General features: G+C 44.4%; 1 protein-coding gene across 3 annotated transcripts in view; it reads right to left on the reverse strand.

The window, feature by feature from the left end:
• Positions 1-14,351, reverse strand: part of slc2a2 (solute carrier family 2 member 2) — a 39,025-nt gene extending 24,674 nt beyond the window's left edge. The window contains exons 1-7 of one of the 3 annotated variants that reach the window (XM_084450956.1): positions 14,253-14,351; positions 13,749-13,867; positions 11,854-11,949; positions 11,005-11,213; positions 9,603-9,727; positions 9,159-9,274; positions 71-233 (exon numbers count right to left, since the gene is read on the reverse strand). In XM_084450956.1, coding sequence (XP_084307082.1) covers positions 71-233; positions 9,159-9,274; positions 9,603-9,727; positions 11,005-11,213; positions 11,854-11,949; positions 13,749-13,829 — 790 coding nt within the window. In that variant the 5' untranslated portion in view covers positions 13,830-13,867; positions 14,253-14,351. Of the gene's footprint in view, positions 1-70; positions 234-9,158; positions 9,275-9,602; positions 9,728-11,004; positions 11,214-11,853; positions 12,118-13,748; positions 13,868-14,252 lie in introns of those variants that run through there. The other 2 variants (XM_084450957.1, XM_084450955.1) reach the window with 2 other exon arrangements.
• Between the last annotated feature and the right edge of the window lie 10,389 nt (positions 14,352-24,740).

Below are 24,740 nucleotides of genomic sequence, written 5' to 3' on the forward strand. Positions count from 1 at the left end.
TTAGTCGGGGACAGCCCTAATACACACACGTGTGTGTTTGTGCGTGTGTGTGTGTGTGTGTGTGTGTTACTCTTGCGGGCCTCATCCTCCAGCCCCCTGCGTATGTAGAGGTAGCGGGGGCTCTCTGGACAGAAGGGCAGCAGCAGGGACTGCAGCACGGCCGGGGCCCCCGAGAGCCCCAGCAGGAGGGGCCACATGGAGTCATTCCCCAGCAGGAACTCCAGACCTATCACCTGGACAGAGGTCAGGGGTCGGACACGTCAGGACTAGAGAGGGGTCCACTGTGTGTGTGTGTGTGTGTGTGTTTGCGTGTGTGGTGTGTGTGTTTGTGTGTGGTGTGAGTGTGTGTGTATTAGTGTGCAGTGTGTGGACATGTGTGCGTGAGTGTGTGTGGGGTGATTGTGTGTGTGTGGTGTGTGTATTAGTGTGCGTGTATGGGGTTAGATCTGTTTCAATACTTGTCAATATACACCACATGTTTCACAAATGTTTTTTGGTGATTCACAAATACATGTGTGGTTCACAAATAAATTCTTGTTTCACAAATGTTTTTTGGTGATTCATAAATAAATTCTTGTTATACAAATGTATTTTTGTGGTTCACAAATATATTTCAAACTCACAAACTTGTATTTACTTGCAACTGAGACACGAACCATTCTGGCGAGAGAGACACGAACCATGAAACTGCTGACACAAATCAAAATTGATTTTGAAACAGATCTACCGTCAACCCTATGGTAGTTATTTTTCATAATGTTTGCAAATATATTTATGTGATTCACAAATACATTTGTGTGATTCACAAATAAATTCTTGTTTCACAAATGTATTTTTGTGGTTCACAAATATATTTCAAACTCACAAACATGTGCACCGCTTGTATTTACTTGCACCGCTTGTATTTACTGGCACTGGGCGCTTGTATTTACTGGCACCTGGGCGCTTGTATTTACTGGCACCTGGGCGCTTGTATTTGCTGGCACCTGGGCGCTTGTATTTACTGGCACCTGGGCGCTTGTATTTACTGGCACCTGGGAGACACGAACCAGAAAGCGAATTATGAAACGTTTAGAAAAAATAAAAGATGGGAGCAACCTAGAATGGCCAATTAGAAGTTGTACTGATAAGGCTGACCAATGAGAAATGCAGGCCTGTTGGCCAAACCTAGTTTGGACTGAAAGAATGTGTATCCCATGCTTATAAGACATAACACGGATGTGATAAGCTTAGCTTTTGTGTGGACTGTAACCTCGCTGTATCACCTTGCATGAAGGCAATAAATCTGGATTAACGTTCTCTCGTCTGACATCCTCTTTATTTAAGGACCATAAATTACAGTAAGATAAACCTTCTTTTGAATAATTGTTGATCAGTAATATGTGTAAATTAAGTTACAACATCATTAATGGCGTTGTCGGCAAGAATTGAATATATTAAGCTGTTATAAATAATTAAACTCTGGAAGAGGCGCAGAAAAAGTATTTTACCTATGCAAACAGCGCGCAAAATAACAATTGTGTAGGGCAGGTGCTTTGATGTGTCTGTTTAAGAGTTAAAGTATAAAAATGCTTAATCAGTAAAAGAACCTGTTTCATGGAACTTAAGGATAAATGGTCAATGAATGTTGGACGAGAAAACCGCCAGGTGCATCCAGCTGTGTGTGGAATGTGCATGGTTTTCAATAAATATGTCACTTTAAAGTAACAGATGAGGAAAAAGACACCAGTTAGAAGAATAAATGGGCGGTAGCCAGGACAACGTACTGTATCGTCATTACCGGATAATGATTGAATCGATTGAGTGAATTGAGTGAATGATTAGGTTACCCCATAGGAGAGAATGTGACTATTAAACAACGGGTTGTCTATAATGGATCGATGGTCTAGTAGGCGGGGTCCTTGAGACTCGGAGTTTAAAATAAAAATGCATGACGCCGTAGTAGAATGGGCTTTTTGTACAAATCTGCAGATTTCAGAAGAGCTGACCAGGCGGTAGGAGGACACGATGCGGGGATTAAAAAGCATGTGTCAGAAAGGAACCGAATTTCGGTCAACAAACTATCTCTACAACTATATAAAAAGAAAAGAGCTTAAGATGTTAAGCTGTTAAGAAGATTATCGCTATTAACATGTAATTGGAAGTCTAAACACGTGACCATGTAAACAAAAAGAAGGGATATTGAATTTTCGGGCATGGTTTAGGGAAACTGACAGTGAGTGCGGGTAGGTGGTGTCCTAAGAAAAAATAAAACAGAAAAAGCGAGTGACAACGACTAAAAGAATTGTGCTGAATTGTGTGAAATGCTAAGCGCTACAGCTATGCTAACGTGCTGAAACTTAATCATGAACTAAAAGCCAGCTGATCTGAGTAAAGTGCTATAATGACGCTTTTGGGGAATCGCTCTTGACTGCACGAGAGATGAGGCTGGGGAGAGCAAGTTTTCTGTGCCCCTGTGTGTGTGCGTCTGTGCCTCGGTTGAGTGTGTAAGCCCCGACGAGCAGTTGTCTGCCTGCCAAGGCACCGAGAAGCTATTAATCAAACAGCACTGGCTCAGGCAGGCAGCCCCCACCTCAACCACAACAGGTATTTAGTCCTGTTTTAAGAATTGGCACTGTAACGTGTATGGAGTAACGTAACAATACCGGCGTTATAAGAATCTACAGAACAATAGACTACTTAAGGAAATATTGCTGTAATGTGTGTACAACATAACAATAATATGACTTACTAAGAGTATTGTTCCAGAGTAAAGAGAGACGAAGTCGTGAAGGAGAATCGACACCTGTGCGTCTACCTACGTCGTTTGATTGGGCTGACGCCGTCACCTGTGCTGAATGGCGCGCAGATTTAAGACAAATAACTGACCCAGTGATTAATTGTTTAATTGCCTGGGTGCCACCGCTCCACGTCCTCCATCTTGCAGGCCATAGAGAATCTTGTTGGTAAAGTTCCTGGCCAGAACTTTAACCGTACGGCATAGTTGTTTAACATCTGTCAAGTGTATTTTTACCTGCAGGATGGACAGAGCGGCCGTGGTGAACCAGGCATTGGGTCAGCGGATACTACATGATACAATAAGAAATGTTATCTCCACTGGAGAGACATATTTCTATTGACATACAATCTAATAAATGACTGAACTAAGTTGTGAGGTGCTCTGGAGCCAAGGTCCGTTCTACGATGGGATTGTATTGTCCATTGTGGCCTGGCGTCCGAGAGCCGGAGACTAACCATCATGACTACACTGAAGTAAGAGAGGATCAGGTGAGCTCTGTGTGAGTAGCCAATTAACCAAGTAACAAGCTTAACCTGACTGGAATTTACTATTAAAAAGTAATAGGGGAAGCGTAGTGACTATAGTGACGACTATAGTGACTATTGGCATATCCCTGATGGGAAGGTATGCACTGACTATTATTTGAGTTATAGGGAAAGCAAGAAGCAGTAATCAAGTTAACTATTTAAACTCAGCAGTATAGGAGGGACACAGACTCAAGCGAGTGTGTACATGAGGGCAAGGAAGAGAGAGTAAATACCATTTGCTAAATTATATTCTAGACTAAACATCCCAAGCGAGAGACTCTTTGGAAATCTAGTGCCCTGCAGGGGAAGAAATTAGTAATGTTTTATTTTCAGAAAAGCCATTAAGACATGATAATTATAAAACCATTTTTTATAAAAAATATTGTCCCAATTAGTGTTTGCTCTTAGCTAGTGTAGTGTTAAAGAGCAGGGCAAGCAATTGTTTAGTATAATTTATATTTTTATTAGGAAATAGATGTAAAATATTAAAAATAAGTAAAGAATATTTTTTATAATGATAGGAATAGTTTTTTTTATAAGCGAATTTTTGCTAGAATAATTTATATGTTTGAAGGTTTTATTTGAACTGTCCAAACCACAATCATTCTATTCTTACTCACTATTATCACCATGAAACCATGAGAGAGAGGTACTTGGAGAGAAAATCAATGACTATATGATAAATTGAACAAATTGTTATATTACACTGTTGTTGTACACTTGTACTATTGAATAAGGAATTTGTTAATCTGTTGTTAAAGTCTCTGTGTGCAGCAAAAATTAATTTGGAACCAGACTCTCTCGCGAGATGTCTTGGCTGTGGGATTTGGACAAGGCAGTGGAAGCTGGCGCCAACCGTCCCCTGAAAATTGAGGGCAAAGACGCAGACCGCTCCCTACTCCAACCTACAGACAAGCTAATGTTTTCTGAATGACAAACACAATTATTTTGAAAACTGACTGTGTTTTTGAGTTAGCATCTATTGTCTGAAATTATTGTTTAATGTTAATTGTTGTTTTATGGACATTTTTGAGATAAGCTAGAAGCCAACGGTGAAGTTACTGGTTTTGAGGGAGATAATCCCTCAGACGGTGGTGTCTGTAGTGGTTTTTATTGGCGCAGAACTTCACCAATTTCAGTAAACCGTTAATTCTTGCCTTAAGCTGCAGTGAATCTGATACCAGTGTATAAATAGTCAGTCTAAGGGTCATAGAAGGTCAGAGAAGGGTCTCGGATTTACTCAGTCAGCAGAAAGCCGTCAACAACAGCTGTAAAGTTGCTTAATCGGACATTAAATATGGTCAGTCCCCTAGCAGGTCTAATCTGGAGCTGGCACCATATTCATGCGCCATATTCATTGCCAGATCACTGCAGCATAATATGATTTATGTCACTAGACCTGTCTCTCCCAAGATGGGAGCAACCTAGAATGGCCAATTAGAAGTTGTACTGATAAGGCTGACCAATGAGAAATGCAGGCCTGTTGGCCAAACCTAGTTTGGACTGAAAGAATGTGTATCCCATGCTTATAAGACATAACACGGATGTGATAAGCTTAGCTTTTGTGTGGACTTTAACCTCGCTGTATCACCTTGCATGAAGGCAATAAACCTGGATTAACGTTCTCTCGTCTGACATCCTCTTTATTTAAGGACCATAAATTACAGTAAGATAAACCTTCTTCGGCACTGACCCAGACTTCCACGCAGTGTTACAGAGGCGTGTCAACCAAGACAGCCCCTCTACACCCAGCGCCTTCAGCATTTCTGGACGGATCTCATCAGTCCCTGGGGCTCTGCCACTGTGGAGTTGTTTGACTACCTCAGTGACCTCCTCCAAGGACATTGACGACCCCCCATCATCTTCCGGCTCTGCCTCGATCGTAGAGGGTGGATTAGTCGGGTTCAGGAGTTCCTCAAAGTGCTCCTTCCAACGCTCAACAACCTCCTCAGTTGAGGTCAGCAGTGTCCCCTCCTTGCTGTATACAGCTTGGATGGTCCCCCGCTTTCCCTTCCTGAGGTGTCTGATGGTCTTCCAGAAACACTTTGGTGCCGACCGAAAGTCTGGGTCAGTGCCGAAGGAGTGGCAGACTGGGGTGGTGGTCCCAATATTCAAAAAAGGGGACCAGAGGGTGTGTGCGAATTATAGAGGCATCACATTACTCAGCCTCCCAGGGAAAGTTTACTCCAAGGTGCTGGAAAGGAGGGTCCGGCCGATAGTCGAACCTCAGATCGAAGAGGAACAATGCGGATTTCGTCCTGGTCGTGGAACTACCGACCAGCTCTTCACTCTCGCAAGGATCTTGGAGGGGGCTTGGGAGTTTGCCCAACCTGTCTACATGTGTTTTGTGGACTTGGAGAAGGCTTACGACCGGGTCCCCCGAGAGGTCTTGTGGAGGGTTATGCGGGAGTATGGGGTGAGGGGGTCCCTACTTAGGGCCATCCAATCCCTGTACACCCAGAGCGAGAGCTGTGTCCGGGTCCTCGGCAGTAAGTCGTCTGCCTTTCCGGTGGGTGTTGGCCTCCGCCAGGGCTGCGCTTTGTCACCAATCCTGTTTGTGATTTTCATGGACAGGATATCGAGGCGTAGCCGGGGGGAGGTGGGTTTGCAGTTCGGTGAGCTGGGGATCACGTCACTGCTTTTTGCAGATGATGTGGTCCTGATGGCATCAGCTGCCTGCGACCTCCAGCACTCTCTGGATAGGTTCGCAACTGAGTGTGAAGCGGCTGGGATGAGAATAAGCACTTCTAAATCTGAGGCCATGGTTCTCGGCAGGAAACCGGTGGCCTGTCCGCTCCGAGTAGGAAATGAGTCCTTACCCCAAGTGAAGGAGTTCAAGTATCTGGGGGTCTTGTTCACGAGTGAGGGAACCATGGAGAGGGAGTTTGGCCGGAGAATCGGAGCAGCTGGTGCGGTTCTGCAGTCGCTATACCGCACTGTTGTGACGAAAAGAGAGCTGAGCCAAAAGGCAAAGCTCTCGATCTACCGGTCTATCTTCGTCCCCACCCTCACCTATGGTCATGAAGGATGGGTCATGACCGAAAGAACGAGATCACGGATACAAGCGGCCGAAATGAGTTTTCTCCGGAGGGTGGCTGGGGTCTCCCTGAGAGATCGGGTGAGAAGTTCAGTCATCCGGGAGAGACTCGGAGTAGAGCCGCTGCTCCTTTGCGTCGAAAGGAGCCAGTTGAGGTGGTTCGGGCATCTAGTGAGGATGCCTCCTGGGCGCCTCCCTAGGGAGGTGTTCCAGGCGTGTCCGGCTGGGAGGAGGCCGCGGGGTAGACCCAGGACCAGGTGGCGGGACTACATCTCCGCACTGGCCTGTGAGCGGCTAAAGATTCCCCAGGCAGAGCTGGTTGATGCTGCTAGGGAAAGGGATGTCTGGGGCCCCCTGCTGGAGCTGCTGCCTCCGCGACCCGACCCTGGATAAGCGGATGAAGATGATGATGATGATAAACCTTCTTTTGAATAACTGTTGATCAGTAATATGTGTAAATTAAGTTCCAACATCAATATTTTACAGCATAAACAAGCAATGTTATAAAACAGTGTCCTCTTTTTTTTTTTTTTTTTACCACAGCGCAGCAGGCTAGCCATGGTCTATGACTGACAAGTTAAGTTCAGTCACTCAGTCAAGTAATTTAAAGGATGTGGGGACACCATGTTGTGGGGACACGATGTTGGGGGGGGTGTACTTGTCTTTCTTACTGTAAGTTTAATTATTCTTAGTTGACAGCCCAATTCAGCAGGTTGTGTGCACCCCATAAGTGACGAGGTACAACAGGAGGGTATGAAAGGACATATAGTACATAAGTGTCCATTTTCACCAGCTGCTTATTACAAGGTAACCTAAGGAAGATTTACCATAGACTAACCCTTAAATTACTCCAGTTTATAGAACTGAAAGGTGTACCCTATGGCATCTATGACAATCGATTCATTTTTACCCACAGGAGACAGTGAGGGCATAAATAGGCACTTTTACCATTGAGAAACAGAACAGGAACTTGGTATGCATTTTATTTCATTCATATCTTTTCTGTTCAATGTCCCAGTATCTGTTCAGTTCTGAGACTTGCTGCCTTCTACCTCCAGCTTCATCTCCACTCGCCCTGGCACCTGGGGTGTACTGGGTTCCGTGGTGCCTGGTGACAAAACATTGAGCAAGGTTGGTGGGTAAGGAGGTCAAGGCATACTGACGCAAATGGCAGTCGAGACGATGTAGCTGTATTTATGTACAGACATGTAAGAAGGCTGAAGGCTAACAGAACATTGGTGTGTGTGCGCGTGTACTGACCTTTGTGCTTGCAGATGTCAGTGATGATGCGCCGCCTGTCACTGCCCCCTCTTTGGTGCTGATGTTCTGACCCACCCAAGTTGTCTCCAAGTAGATCCTCCTCCTGGAGCCTTTGGCCACCACCAGCCAGGTCACGCGGTCGTCAAATCTGAGAATGTGGAGGATTGCCAAAAGTGGGACAGAAATGCAATCCATAAACACAAATAACGTGCGGACTCTGCAGTCTTCAGAGTGAGAGAATGAGAGAAAAGCATGTTACCAGCAAGTACAATTCTCAAAGCAGCTGGATTAGGTCAGACACACATGCAAGAAGGCTTAAGAATATAGACTGCCTAGAAAAAGAAAATAATTAAAACGGGCAAATTCGGTAGCATGGAATCCAGACTCGCTCAGTTCAGAGAACTTTAAGTTACTTTTCCACTTCACTTGTGAAGTAGAGAGAAAAAACGGTGAACGGAGCGAGCAGGCTGTATTTCAGGCTACCGAACTTGCCTGTTTTAATTATTTTCCTCTTGTAGCCACTTGCCGTCAAGCTGGCTAGCAGCTTGGGGAACTCATTCCGACTGGATAATGCTTATTGCTAACGTTAGCTAGCTACAATTCCTGGAAATGTGTTTATGATTCCACCGAGGGAACACTGAATTATGAAGTCGGATAACATGAAAGTATACGACGGACACACGATGGTAGCGTAACTAGCTAACGTTAGCATGAAAGAGATCTCAGGTAGCAAATGTGGCTTTAGTTTTCCTTACACAATGTCGGGCGAACCAGTACAATAAAGTACTCGTGAACTTACCTGAAAGTTGTTAGCTTGCACTGGTCACAGATCTTCTCGTTCGCTTGCTGTCCTCGAAGTGAGACTTTTACTGTTTACAAGACCGTGCACACGGTTTGGTCGGAGCTGCCTTGTAATCTGATTGGCTGGAGATGAGGCAGGGTAAATTTTTTCTAAACGTTTCATAATTCGCTTTCTGGTTCGTGTCTCCCAGTAAATACAAGCGCCCAGGTGCCAGTAAATACAAGCGGTGCAAGTAAATACAAGCGGTGCACATGTTTGTGAGTTTTAAATATATTTGTGAACCACAAAAATACATTTGTGAAACAAGAATTTATTTGTGAATCACACAAATGTATTTGTGAATCACATAAATATATTTGCAAACATTATGAAAAATAAGTACCATAGGGTTGACGGTAGATCTGTTTCAAAATTAATTTTGATTTGTGTCAGCAGTTTCATGGTTCGTGTCTCTCTTGCCAGAATGGTTCGTGTCTCAGGTGCAAGTAAATACAAGTTTGTGAGTTTGAAATATATTTGTGAACCACAAAAATACATTTGTGAAACAAGAATTTATTTGTGAATCACACAAATGTATTTGTGAATCACCAAAAAACATTTGTGAAACATGTGGTGTATATTGACAAGTATTGAAACAGATCTAACCCCATATGCGTGTGTGCATGTGTGTGTGTGCATGCGTGGGTGCGTGTAAGTGCGTATGCGTGTGTGTGTGAGTGCATATGTGTGTGTGTGTGTGCGTGCCTAGCTCACCTGGCTGACCAGGATGCCAGTGACGATGGCTAGCTGGTGTAAAGTCCCCAGAGCTCCTCTGTAGGCCACTGGAGCTATCTCCCCTATGTACATGGGTACCAGACCTGATGAGAGGCCTGACACAAACACACACACACACACACACACACACACACACACACATTCAGATACACACACACCCTCACACACACACACACACACACACACACACACACACACACACACACACACACACACACACACACACAGAAAAAGAGAGATAAGACCATTCACCATTAAGGACTAGAAACGTTCAGCAAGTGCAAGTCTGGCACTAACCCTCCCTCCCCCTCTATCTCCCTTCCCCTCTCTCTCCCTTCCCCCATCTCTCTCTCTCTCTCCCTTCCCCCATCTCTCTCTCTCTCTCCCTTCCCCCATCTCTCTCTCTCTCCCTCCCTCCTTTACCACAGTAGAACCCCATGACAGCTCGTCCAGCGATGACCATGATGTGAGGTTGCCCCATGTTGGCCAGTCCCATAATCAGACCTGCTGCCACCGCCAACACATTCACCACCAGCATGCCTTTCACCCTGGAGCAGAGAGACAACACAGACAAACACACACACGCATGCACGCGCGCGCACACGCGCACACACACACACACACACAAACAATCAAATTGATGTTAGTGTTCTTTTTTCCTTTCTTTTTTTATTAACAAAAAAGACAAACAAGGACACTATTAAGAACACAAGAACAAACAGAAAAACAAACACAAAGGGAAAATAAATAAATAAAATGAAGGGAAAATGCATGTTTAGCCCTGTTTTAAGGTTACTTATGATCATATACAATGGTTCAGATCAAAAATAAACTAGCACTTTTGAGAAAGTCTGATAATTGCTCTACCACCGTTTTGGTCAAACAATGGATGTGGGTGGGCATCTTGAAAAATCATTCAAAAACATGTTAAACTCTCGATTTCAAAGACAAGAAACTCACCTACTGTAGGTGTTAATTCACCATAAAGTAAGATTCTAGTTCATCTGGAAAGGCTTTTTAAAATATTTAACATAGAACTATTTAGTCACAGCACATACGTGTGTAAACTTCCGCAAACTAGGTAGCCTAGCAACATAAACAATAACAATAGCTACCGTAAGTAGATCCGCTTCCTGAATCCCCTCTGCGGATTGATCTACACATCTACAACGGTCGCTTCAATACAAGTCAATGGATTTCATAAAATGATCAATAAAACCCTACAGGATTCATACTTTGCGGCGAATTTGATGTCAGAACACCAACGGACACTAATTACACCCTCAGTGAGCTTCTTGTCTTTGAAATTGAGAGTTTAACATGTCTTTGAAAGATGTTTCAAGGTGCCCACCCACATCCATTGTATGACCAAAACGGTGGTAGAGCAATTATCAACTTTCTCAAAAGTGCTAGTTTTGTGGATTTACGGTATGGCGGACACTAGTGTTTCAGATTCTGTATTCATAAGCAGGCTATTGGTAGGCTACTATTGTTGTAATTTTATTATTAGACCATGGTTAGGCTAATATTCTACAGCAATCATAATAGGCTATAGCCTATGCCATCAGGACAAATGGAAAAAGTTTACACTTAAATAATGGATGAGCATTACAAATAAGTTGTGAGGCGCTCCAATTGGGATTCCAATATATTTCAAAGCCAGGCTTAACGCTTTAAAATTAACTTAACACCACCATTATACCATTTCCGCTTGATTTTTTTCTGGCTTGCTCCATATAAAGCTAAAGACCACTTCATTATATCTTTTATAAAAGTCTTCATCAGGTGATGAAAGAGATGTTAGTGTTCTCCTCCTCTTCCTTACCTTCCTCTCAGGTCCCCCACAAAGCCCACGAGGAAGGAGGAGACCATACCCCCCACGGAGAAGATGGACACGGACAGTGACCAGTACATGACCACGGAGGCGTCGACTTCTTCACCCACTTCCTCTCCCCCGCCCTGAGTGCTGTTCTCTGATAGGACCAGAGGCTGGTCTGACACCCCCAGGGCCCGCCCATAGTGCCTCTCTATGACCTATGACCCCGGAGGGGGGAGAGAGAGAGAGAGAGAGAGAGAGAGACTCAGGTCATGTGTTGTTGAGCCAATCATTATGCACTGTCAGTTACAATAATAACACACAGTAATGTGTGTGTGTTTGTTTATTTTACTGTATACGATTTTTAGTTATTGTGGTTTGCTTGTCGATGCTGCCTAGCCATGCGCTCTTCCACCACTTGTCATCAAATCAAGGTCCACGATGGAAATAAGTCTCAGACTTTATTGAATTATCATTGACAATGTTTTTTAAGCTATTATGTAATCATTTGTCGTCTTAATTTTTCTATTGTCAAATAAACTAAACTACTGTATGTCAGTCAATTACCAGAATACTCGTCAGTAACCACACTAGTGTTATCTGAGAGGTTACCTTCTGATGGGAGTTGATGACTCCCAGGCTGTACACACACACACACACATACACCCAGAGTCAGCTAGTTACCTTCTGATGGGTGTTGATGACTCCCAGGCTGTACACACACACACACACACACACACACACACACACACCCAGAGTCAGCTAGTTAGCTTCTGGGGGGCGTTGATGACTCCCAGGCTGTACACACACACACACACACACACACACACACACACACACACAGAGTAAGCTAGTTACCTTCTGCGGGGCGTTGATGACTCCCAGGCTGTACCCATACTGGAGAGACCCCAGCGCTGCGGTGAACACAGCCAGAGCCAGAGTTCCTGTTAACTGCTGCAGGAGAGCAACACACACACACATATCAGACATGCATACACACACACACAACCCCCCCTCCATACACACACACACACACACACACATATCAGACATGCATACACACACACACAACCCCCCCTCCATACACACACACACACACACACACACACATATCAGACATGCATACACACACACACAACCCCCCCTCCATACACACACACACACACACACACACACACACACATATCAGACATGCATACACACACACACAACCCCCCCTCCATACACACACACACATATCAGACATGCATACACACACACACAACCCCCCCTCCATACACACACACACACACACACACACACATATCAGACATGCATACACACACACACAACCCCCCCTCCTTACACACACACACACACACACACATATCAGACATGCATACACACACACAACCCCCCTCCATACATACACACACACATATCAAACATGCATACCCACACACAACCCCCCCCCCCATACACACACATCAAACATGCATACACACACACAACCCCCCCCCATACACACACACACACACACACGCACACACACATCAGACATACACACACACACGTATTGGACATACATACACACACAATCCCCCCCACCCCCCCACATCAGACATACATACACACACAACCCCCCCCCCATACCCACACCCCTACCCACACACATATCAGACATTCATACACACACAACCCCCCTCTCACACAACTCCTCCCTTCTCACACACACACACACACACACACACACACACACACACACACACACACGTGTATTAGGGCTGTCCCCGACTAAGAATTTACTTAGTCCAATTTGATCACGCGAGTTTTGCCTATTGTCAACTGATCGTCAAATCATGTTTTTCTATTTGAATAGGCCTTCCTGTATAAAGAATTAGGTTTGTCCATAGAGAACAGGGAGGAAGGTCTTCCATAATCATTTGAAGAAAGGAAAAGTATAATAATAAGCATTAATAATAATAATTTATCATTTTTTTATTGCCTTCGAATCAATTTCTAAGCCTTTGTGATACTGTACATTAAACCCTGTTGCCAATGTTAGTTTCTACAGCTCCCTGGATAAAGGAATGGGGGAGCATGCTGACTGAGGTGCTCCGCCCTCCCTACAGTTCCATACACCTCCATTCAAATGCAACTGCAAATGCTAATGTTACTACTACATATCACTTAAAAATACATTTTATTTGGGGACTGGTCCATGGAGGCAGAGGAAGTTATCCAAATGTCCTTTTTTTCTGACTCAGATTGTTTCCCTTTCTTTTATCAAGCAGCACAGCAACAGTTAGCTTGTTGTAATGTTAGCATATCAGAATCAGAATTAGTTTTGTTGCCATGTAGTTTTTCAACGTACTAGGAATGCTTTCGGTCGTGGTGCATAACATGGAGACAACATTGGACAGGGTCCAGGGACGAGACAGGACAGGGCAAAGACAGGAGACAACATTGGACAGGGTCCAGGGAAGAGACAGGACAGGGTCCAGGGAAGAGACAGGACAGGGCAAAGAGCAAGTATCAGACATACAGACATACAGACATACACACACAACCCCCCCCCCCCTCCCCCCACCCCCCCCCCCCCACACACACACACACACATACATACATACATACATACATACATACATACATACATACATACATACATACATAGATACATATTGTACACACACACACATTCACACACACACACACACACATTCACACACACACACACACACACACACACACAAAAAAACATTGATGCATTATACCGTTCGATAATTGACCGTCGTCAAGGGCAACCGAGCAATAATGACCGCTACTAGGGGCAACACTGTTGAACTGTTGTTCATGTAGCCAAATCACCAGTCCCAAACAGGGGCTTAGGAGACTTAAACACATACACACACACACACACACACACACACACACACACACACACACACACACTCATCAGACACACTCATGTCAAGGTCATATATGTCAGTGATATGATAGAATCTTTAAAAAATAAACCAGGCACAGTACTCTATAGATTGAACACAAACTCACATCCTAAACTCAACTATTCTGTTAATCTCCTAATCTTAACCTTACAACAGACAACACACTCAAACACAGGAAAACACACGCACACAAAAAACGCAGGACAGTCAACTACAGATTGACTATCATCCCAGATCAATTACAACCAGACCTAAAAGACCCACAAACCCACAGACCTGTCAACATGTATAAACTCTGTCCGCTGCATAAGTCACAATGTGAGATTTTACCTTCCCCGACTCCATGATGAGTCCAGAGTGTCAACCCCCCAGAATGAATCTGTACAGCTCCCACAACAGATAACGCTCAAACACACACACACACGCATGCACGCACACACACACACAGACACAGACATAGTCTCTGGTAATCATCAATCCTGTGGATCACGCTGTGAGCACGTTCTAACTCTAATCCTCTAGCTCACCAGGAACAGCAGGTCCGCTGCCACTGCTCATCAATAATGTTCATGAATGATAGAAGTAAGTAAGTAAAGTAAGTAAAACTGTATTTGTATAGCACCCCTCTCAGCACGAATGCACAGAGTGCTTCACATAAGGTGCAGGTGACAAAAAGTGCAGTAAAATAGATAACATACAACACAGTATAACAAGAAAGTATATAAAAAGTGCATAGTAAAATAGATAACATAACAAAAAGTATACAAAGAATGGGCAAATTCAAAGGCCCTTAAACTAGTAGAATAAAAGAAAGAAAGACCCAGCAGGACCTGCAGGTGTGACTTCAGCAGCAGTGCTCAAACGCCTGCCTGAACAGGTACGTTTTCAGGTGCCCCTTGAACATATTTAATGTTCCTGCGGATCTCAGGTCCAGGGGGAGTGAGTTTCAAAGTCTTGGGGCAACCGCCCCAAACGCCCTGTCCCCTTTGGTTTTTAGTGGGGTCCGGGGGACTGCCAGGAGACCTTGGTCAGAAGACCTCAGAGACCGGAGGGGACTGCCAGGAGACCTTGGTCAGAAGACCTCAGAGACCGGAGGGGACTGCCAGGAGACCTTGGTCAGAAGACCTCAGAGACCGGAGGGGACTGCCAGGAGACCTTGGTCAGAAGACCTCAGAGACCGGAGGGGACTGCCAGGAGACCTTGGTCAGAAGACCTCAGAGACTGGGGGGGACTGCCAGGAGACCTTGGTCAGAGGACCTCAGAGACTGGGTGGCTTGATGTGGTGGGATCAGTTCACAGATGTATGCGGGGGATAAGCCATTGAGTGTTTTGAATGTGGTCAACAGGGTCTTGAACTGGGTCCTGTAGTGTAGTAACCAGTGCAGGGAGGCTAGGATGGGGGTGATATGAGAGGATGTTTTGGACCTGGTGAGTAAAACAGTGCAGGGAGGCTAGGATGTGGCTGATATGGCAGGATGTTTTGGACCTGGTGAGTAAACGGGCAGCAGGATTTTGAACCAGTTGTAGTCGGTGAACCGAGGATTTGCTAAGACAGGTGAAGAGTGAGTTACAATAATCAAGCCGGGATGATATGAAAGCATATATACGCGTATAACAGTATAACAGTTGTACATCTGCTACTACCTCTTATCCATCTATTTTGTGATAGTAGTGTGTGTGTGTGTGTGTGTGTATTTGAATAATACTTATTTATAATAGCCTACATAACTGTATAATAGTCTGTACATAGCGCGAAACTACGCATTCCCTAGCCGTTCATTGAACGGCTGGCGGCCGATATAGGTATGAATTAAAAAACATACAGAATATTTTTTTTATTTGAATGATCTTGAATATATTTAACAATACGGGGTGCAACAAAACACAATTTTAGGGAAAGTCATTGACTGGCGGACTTCAATGTTTTATTAAAATATAGTTATGTGCAAATGAAAACCCCCAATCGTCAGACGTCTTTGGCGGTTAGTGTTAAGACCTTACCCCGATTTTGGAAATCAGATAAAGGCGTTCACAAGACCATTTCAATAATCGCATTATTACCATTATCGGGTTATGATAGGCGTATAGTGTGCATGTGAACACATTCACTGTCAAACCTGCCGCTCTGTATGCACAAGATAGTTAATTTCCGGATATAATTGGCAATAATGAGTGATCTTTACTCATGGCGACTATGTCAATTTTGTATGGATCCACACCTCCGATCAAGCTTATTTTTTCTTTGTATAGTGCATCTTTACTAACAAATATATTTACAATACTGTTATTTTGTGCATTTGACATAACAGACACCACGTCTTGACCCGACGTCAGTTACTGAGATAGATACTGTGTTCGTAATAATTAAATAAGGCCTACATCCAGATGGAGAAAAAATGTGTTTGAGAGCAAGGTTATAATAACAATGAAATGTTATTTGTATAGCACCTTTCATACGATTAATTCAGCTCAAAGTGCTTTACAACAGAGCATTTAAATTAAAAAATGTGAAATTTAATGATGCTTCATTCGTAGAAAACACTGAGTCCAGCCTGATAAATCTGCTCAAAGACACCACCTGGCGGTGGTGCATCACTAAAACGATATAACACCCGTCTGAAGGTGAAATGCTGCATTATGGGACATTTCTAACTTCCCACATCTGTATGTTTTCATGTGTTGTGTGAGTGCTGAATCTGCAAGACCTTTTACGTTTTTTTCAACTGAGGTGTGTTGAGCTTTATAATGTATTACTTTGAAATGCACACACACCCACACACACAGTCAGTGTGGGTATTAGGGTTAAGGTTAATGATATACCTCAGGACAAAGTCTGAGGGTCGCTGGGTACTGGCTGATAAACCAGCACAGTCACAAACACCACAGACATGGAAATAACACACACAGACGCACGCATGCACACACACACAGACGCACGCACACACACACACACACACACACACACACACACACACACGCACACACGTGCACACAGGGCCATCCTTAAGGAGAGAAAACAGGATGATTCAGGGTTCCCTAGCTTGAATGGTCACTGATCAACATGCAGTACTGTACATCAAAATGGGCCCAGTGGAATATCTCTTTCATGGGGCACGCACACACACGCACACACACACACACACACACACACACACACACACACACACGGGCCCAGTGGAATATCTCTTTCATGGGGCACGCACACACACACACACACACACACACACACACACACATGGGCTCAGTGGAATATCTCTTTCATGGGGCACACACACAGTGACTGTTGCCTTTTTGCTCAGAAATATATTATTTGACAGTTAGGTATTATTGTTGAGACTGTTTTTATTTTTTGTTATTTTTGTGTTATTTGTGTTATAGTTAGGATAGTTTGAGTTATTTACGCATGGTCATGCTTCTACACCAGGAGACCAAGGCCAACAGGATCCTGAAGGACCCCAGCCACCCAGGCAACGGACTGTTCCCTCTGCTACGGTCAGGGAAAAGGAAGTGCACACACATGGTGAACACAGAGAGACTCAGGAAGAGCTTCTTCCCCCAGGCCATCCGGCACCTGAACGACACTAGTCAAATATCTAGTGTATAAACACCACCATACATGTAAATGCAGATGACAGTATATCTCACAATAATTTATTATACTGTAACTATACACTATATGGACAAAAGTATTGAGACACACCTCTTAATCATTGAATTCAGGTGTTTCATTCAGTCCCATTGCCACAGGTGTATAAAATCAAGCACCTAGCCATGTACTCTGCCTCTACAAACATTTGTGAAAGAATGGGTCGTTCTAAAAAGCTCATGGGACTGTAAAAGGATGCCACCATCAGTTCGTGAAATGTCTTCCCTCTTAGATATTCCATGATCAACTGTAAGTGGTATTATTGCAGAGTGGAAGCGTTTAGGAACCACAGCAACTCAGTCACAAAGTGTCAGACCATGTAAAGTTACAGAGCGGGGTCGCTGAGTGCTGAGGTGCATCGTGTGTAAAGATCTCCAACGCTCTGCTGACTCAATAACTGCAGATTCTAAACCTCCTCTGGCGTTAACATCAGCACGAAAACTGCGCCGGGAGCTTAATGACCTGGGTTTCCATGGCCGAGCAGCTGCATGCAAGTCTTACATCACCAAGCGCAATGCCAAGCGTCGTATTGAGTGGTGTAAAGTGTAATATTAGTATAGATTAGTAATATTGTTCTTTGTTTTACAGCCATTCAAGTAGCATCTAGTGGCCCAATCATAAAGACATCCCAATGCTCTGGTAGTCTACAAGTTGTAAATTCTCTCTGTTTCTTTCTCGGTCCCTCTCTCTCTCTCTATGTCCCTCTCTCTACTCCCCCCCCCCCTCTCTTTCTCTCTCTCTCCATGTCCTTCTCTCTCTACCCCCCCCCCCCCCCTCTCTCTCTCTCTCTGTCACTTTCACTCTCCTCTTTCTCTCTCTTGCATCATGGACACACAAGAAACAACCAGTATGTATTAATAATGAAATATTTATTTGTTTTAAAGCCATTGGAGTGGCGTCTGGTGGGTCCATACTCAAACCAACTTTGTACACTGCTAGTCAACAAGTTGTAAGTAACTCGCCTTTCACTTCTGACACACAAGAAACAACCGCAGTGTAATATCAGTGTGTATTGTTAGTAATATTGTTCTTTGTTTTACAGCCATTCAAGTAGCATCTAGCGGCCCAATCATAAAGACATCCCAATGCTCTGGTAGTCTACAAGTTTTAAGTTCTCTCTGTTTCTCTCTCTGACTTTCTCTCTCTCTGTCCGTCTCGGTCTCTCTCTCTCTCTCTCTCTCCATGTCCCTCTTTCTCTACCCCCCCTCCTCTCTGTTACTTTCACCCTCTCTCTCTTGCATCTTGGACACAATAAAAACAACCAGTATGTATTAATAATGAAATATTTCTTGGTTTTAGAGCCATTGAAGTGGTGTCCGGTGGGTCCATACTCAAACCACCCCTGTACACTGCTAGTCAACCCACCCTTGTGCACTGCTAGTCGACCAACCCTTGTACACTGCTAGTCAACCCACCCCTGTGCACTGCTAGTCAACCCACCCTTGTGCACTGCTAGTCAACCCACCCTTGTACACTGCTAGTCAACCCACCCTTTTGCACTGCTAGTCAACCAACCCTTGTACACTGCTAGTCAACCCACCCTTGTGCACTGCTAGTCAAACCACCCTTGTGCACTGCTAGTCAACCCACCCTTGTGCACTGCTAGTCAAACCACCCTTGTACACTGCTAGTCAAACCACCCTTGTACACTGCTAGTCAACCCACCCCTGTGCACTGCTAGTCAAACCACCCTTGTGCACTGCTTGTCAACAAGTTGTAAGTAACTCTCATTGTACCTCTGACACACAAGAAACAACCACAGTGTAATATCAGTGTTTTGTTAGTAATATTGTTCTTTGTTTAACAGCCATTCAAGTAGCATCTGGCACCTTAATCATGAAGGCATCCCAATGCTCTGCTAGTCTGATTAGTCTAAGTTCTCTCTCTGTCCCTAGGGTTAGGGTTAGTATACCTACAGTATCTTTCTCTTTCCTTGTCTCTGTCCCCTTCTCTGTCTCTCCAGGTCTATGTCCCTTCCTGAGTGTCTCCTCTCTCACTCTTTCCATCTGCTCCCACCTTTACTTTTCTGTCCCCATCTCTTTCTCTCTCTGTCTTTCCCTCTCTTGCAGTCTCTTTTTCTGTTCCTCACAGATTTCACATTCTCATTGTCTCTTTTACTTCTGTATGTTAATGATCAATAATCAGGGATGGGATTTTTCAGGATTTCATGTTTTTCTGACCTGACTGGCTAAATTTGTCTTAGGACAGCCAGTTCTGTTCCACCATCAGCAATAGACTACGCAGTGGTCACTCTTGAAGAACTTCAGCGTTCCTTTGGAGAATCTAACACTAGTGTGGTCATCTCTGAGCAATCCATCCGGTCCAGAGTCCAGTCAGGCAAACAACACTTACGATACTGTTACGCTAACAGGTATTTCAATGATTCACTGGTTTGACGAGTTCAATCAATCAATCAATCAAAGCTTTATTTGTATAGCGCATTTCATACCCAGAGGCAACACAATGCGCTTTACAGAGAACAAGGGAGGTGGGCATACGACCCACTCTCTACATATTCCAGAGGGAAGCAAAAAAACAGTAATCACCCGGGGGCCAGATAAGTGAGCTGTAAAAATTCTTCCCTGACCCCTCTCAACAAGGCGATCGAGCAAGCTCCAGGAGTATGTTTGTCTACCGGCTAAGAACATTTACGAAGCAATACATTGCATTGAATTACATTTCAGAGTGAGAGAGGCTAAAAGCATCATAGGAGAAAGAATATTCTACGGACATGCTACATCATCCACAGTAGACACAGGGGTATCTATCGGACTTCGGGAGGTCTGCTGGTGACAGTGGGGCATCCACTGGACCTAGTTAGAAGATAGGAGGGAGAGAGAGAGGCACTAGAGAGAGGGAAGGCAGAGCAGGGTTAGTAGCACATAGAGCCATTCAGACCACACAGATATTGAAACAGGCAACCTGGGGCAGGCTCCTGGAATATATTTGTCTAATGGCTAAGAACATTTAAAGAACAATAAATAATATTAAATTAAGTTTAAATTAAGTTTTCGGAGCAAGAAAGGCTAAGAGCATCAGGTCCAGGCCTAAGCCGGATGTGGACTGATGTGTGTCTGTGTGTGCGTGTGTGTGTGTGTACTAAATACTACGATATCCACAGCACCGCAGCTGACACTGGACCTGGTTAGAGGATAGGAGGGAGAGAGAGAGACACTAGGGGAGACAGAAAACGGTTAGTAGCACCCTGAGTCATTGAAGCAACACAACAGTCAGAACAAGCCTGTTTCAGGATAACCAGCTTCTGTACACTACTTGATATACATACATTGCATAGCAGGATAAATATCAATGTATACAGAGGATTCACAGGTAGGTTTGAGGCTGCCTTTCTGTATCTCAAGGTCCTAGCTAGTGATTGTAGGCTAGGTCGAAAAGGTACGTCTTGAGGTCTCGCTTGAAGACCTCCGTTGTTTCAGCCCTTCTTAGGCACTCCGGTAGGGTGTTCCAGAGGTTGGGGGCATAGAAACTAAAAGCTGCCTCTCCATGTTTCTTGGTCCTGGCTTTTGGAACTGTTAAAAGTTCAGTGCCTGAGGATCTAAGTGGTCTGTTTGGCATGTACTTAACAAGCATGTCTGAAATATATTCTGGTGAGTGACTGTGGAGAGATTTATAGACTAGTAATAGTATTTTAAAGTCTATTCTAGAGGTGACTGGTAACCAGTGTAGTGATTTTAACGCTGGTGTGATGTGTGCCCTTCGTCTAGTCTTAGTGAGGACTCTTGCTGCAGCATTCTGTATTATTTGTAGCTTAGAGATTGCTTTCTTTGGTAGGCCTGATAGTAGAGCATTGCAGTAGTCCAGCCTGCTTGTGATGAAAGCATGCATTAATCTTTCGGTGTCAGCCTGAGAGAGAAAGGGTTGCACCTTGGCAATGTTCCTTAGGTGGTAAAAGGATGTCTTTGTAATATTCTTGATGTGGTTTTCGAAATTAAGATCTGAGTCAAGTATGACACCTAGGTTTTTAGCCTGGCAATTGGTGTCAATTTCCAGAGTTTTTAGGTGTGCAGCTAGTTTCTCTCTTTCAGCTTTTTCTCCAATGATCAGTACTTCTGTTTTGTCCTGGTTTAGTTGGAGGAAATTATGTGACATCCATACATTTATATCTGTAATACACTTGACAAGGCAGTCAACCAAGCTGTAGTTACTGGGTGTTACGGAGATATAAAGTTGAGTATCATCTGCGTAGCTATGGTAGCTAATATTGTGCCTCCTGATGACACTGCCAAGGGGCAGCATGTACAGGCTGAAGAGTAGAGGTCCTAGGATCGATCCTTGGGGCACCCCACAGGTCATAGGGATCTTTCTTGAGCTATATTCACCGAGGGCAACGAAGAAATCACGACCGGTTAGATAGGTCTTAAGCCAATTTAGGACTGGACCAGAGAGGCCAACCCACTTTTCCAGTCTTTCGATGAGGATTGCATGATCTATAGTATCAAAGGCTGCACTCAGGTCCAGGAGGACAAGAACAGAAAGCTCTTTTGAGTCAGCATTTATTCTGAGGTCATTTACAACTTTGACTAATGCCGTCTCTGTGCTATGGTGGGCACGGAAGCCGGACTGGAAAAGGTCAAGGGTACAACTTGTAGCTAGGAAATCATTAATCTGCTTGAAAACATTTTTTTCCAGAATTTTACTCAAAAAGGGAAGGTTGGAGATTGGTCTAAAATTGCTAAAAACTGAAGTGTCTAAGTTGTTTTTCTTCAGTACGGGTCTCACCAGAGCAGTTTTAAGTATTGGTGGGAAGACACCTGTAGATAGGGAGTCATTAACAATGGATAAAATGTCATAGGATACAGAGTCAAAAATAGTTTTGAAAAAATCGGTGGGGATGGGATCCAGCAGGCATGTGGAGGTTTTGAGTTTGGATACTACTTTTCTCAACATTTCTGTGTCCATCAGTGTAAACAGGCTCATATGTCCATTACATGGAGGGAGAGGATCTGTGAACAGGATGCATGGCCTTTCCTGAGTGATATTCCTCCTAATATTCATAATCTTATCTCTGAAGTAAGCTGCAAATTCCTCACATTTGGAGGTAGAGAGCAGGTTATCAGGTGTTTTTACGGCAGGGTTTATTAGGCTATCAATTGTTGAGAAGAGCACTCTTGAATTATTTCGGTTGATAGATATCAATTTTGAGAAGTGGTCTTTCCTTGCATTTCTTATTGCTTTATTAAAAGCAGAGAGATGATCTTTGAGAATATCATGGTGGACCTGTAGCTTGGTTTTTCGCCATATACGCTCAGAACTTCTTCAGGTTCTCTTTAGTTGATATGTTTCCTCATTTCGCCATGGGGCTTTATTATTGGTTGTGATCCTTTTCAGTTTAATAGGTGCTACAGAATCCAAGGCTGCCCTTACTCTGGTGTTAAAGGTAGTTGCCAGGTCTTCAATAGTTCCTAAGGGCCCCACTTCTGGAGTTGATAAATTGTTTGTGGTCATTATTTCTCTTAAACTATCGGCTACTGCGGAGGTAAGATAACGTTTCTTTATAAAGCGCTCAGTACTACTTTTGACTTTAGGAACTAATGCAGTGAAGAAGATACAGAAATGGTCGGAGAGGGCGAGGTCACTAATAGAGGAAACAGTGATAGTCAGGCCCTTAGTAATCACTAGATCAAGGGTGTGGCCGCGGTTGTGATTTGGCTCAGAGATATGTTGGGTAAAATCCATGGAGTTTAGGAGGTTGATAAAGTCCCTAGCTTTCGAGTCCGCCTCAGTGTCTACGTGTATGTTGAAATCTCCAATGATGATAATCTTATCATAATTTGTATGGATGATGGACAGGAGTTCTGAAAATTCTGTAGAGAAGGCAGGGCATTGTTTGAGAGGCCTATACACGGTTACTGCCAGAACTGGGGGCTGACATTTTAGGACAATAGCGTGGTATTCAAAAGAGGCGAAATCATCAAAGGAGATGGTCCTGCAGCTGAGGGCATCTGTAGCTATGGTGGCTGTTCCTCCACCTTTTTTCCCACTTCTGATAGATTGAAAAAAGCTGTAGTTAGGAGGAGAGGCTTCAATGAGGGCTGCTGATCCATTTATATTTAGTCAGGTTTCAGTTAGGAACATACAGTCTAGTTTACGTTCACATATAAGATCATTAATGAGAAAAGTTTTGCTTGGTAGGGACCTGACATTTAGAATCGCCATTGAAATAGCTTCCGGAGAAAAGGGCTGGCTCGCATGACTAGTAGGCCTGGATGGTATATTTACTGGAACGGATATCAGGTTTTTTTATATTAGATCCACCTGACTGTTTCATTATGGTACTAGGGGTGCGGTGGGAGATAATTCGCTGAATGGCATATTCAGGTGGGCAGAATTTGTTTATAAAAATATAGATGTCGCTATGCCAGGTCTCAGTGAGGGGCAGGGAATCAAGGTCTATGGTGATGGGGCGCTGGTGAGATGGAGCTGGTGTAGCCCGACCCGCGGGTACAGGAGGTTTATGTTTGGCAGTAGGGTGGTTGAGACGGGTCGGGCTAACCCCACATCAGACGCTGGAAGATCTCAGCGTCAGGTCCATATTCATACTGAGCAGATGGGCACCTGACCTACTAGGATGAAGGCCGTCCCTGGCGAAGAGGTCCGAGCGGTTCAAGAAAGTGGTGAAATTATCTATGAAGGGAAGCTTCAACTGGCAGCAGTAGCCTTTCAGCCAGATGTGGAGCTGACGGATCCTACTATATTTGGCATCACCATATCGGGGGGAGGAGAACGGGCCAGAGATGATGCAGGTCTTTCCTGACGCCTGAGCAGTGGAGATCAGGGCCTTGAAATCCTCCTTCAGCCGCTCAGACTGCTGGAGCTTGATGTCATTTGTTCCGACATGGATGATAATGGATGAGGCCAGGGGATTATCTGCGAGGAGTGATGGGACAACAGTCCTGATGTCCGAGACCTTAGCTCCTGGGAAGCAGCAGGTCCGGGCTTTCGGGACCACTACATGGCGCACCATGGAAGATCCGATGACGAGCACAGATGGGGGGGCGGGATCAGTGGCGGGCCCACTGGGCTTAGGGGACTTCCTTTGCTGCCTCACACCTGAAGGCCAAGTGGTAGAGGGTGGGGGCCGGGGGTCCCCTCGGTGGACTGGGCTATGCTTAGGCCGGGGAGCAGGCTTATTAGCCTGGCTATTATGCCGC

Source organism: Borostomias antarcticus (genome assembly GCF_949987555.1).
Source record: "Borostomias antarcticus genome assembly, chromosome: 16".
Classification (NCBI taxonomy): domain Eukaryota; kingdom Metazoa; phylum Chordata; class Actinopteri; order Stomiiformes; family Stomiidae; genus Borostomias; species Borostomias antarcticus.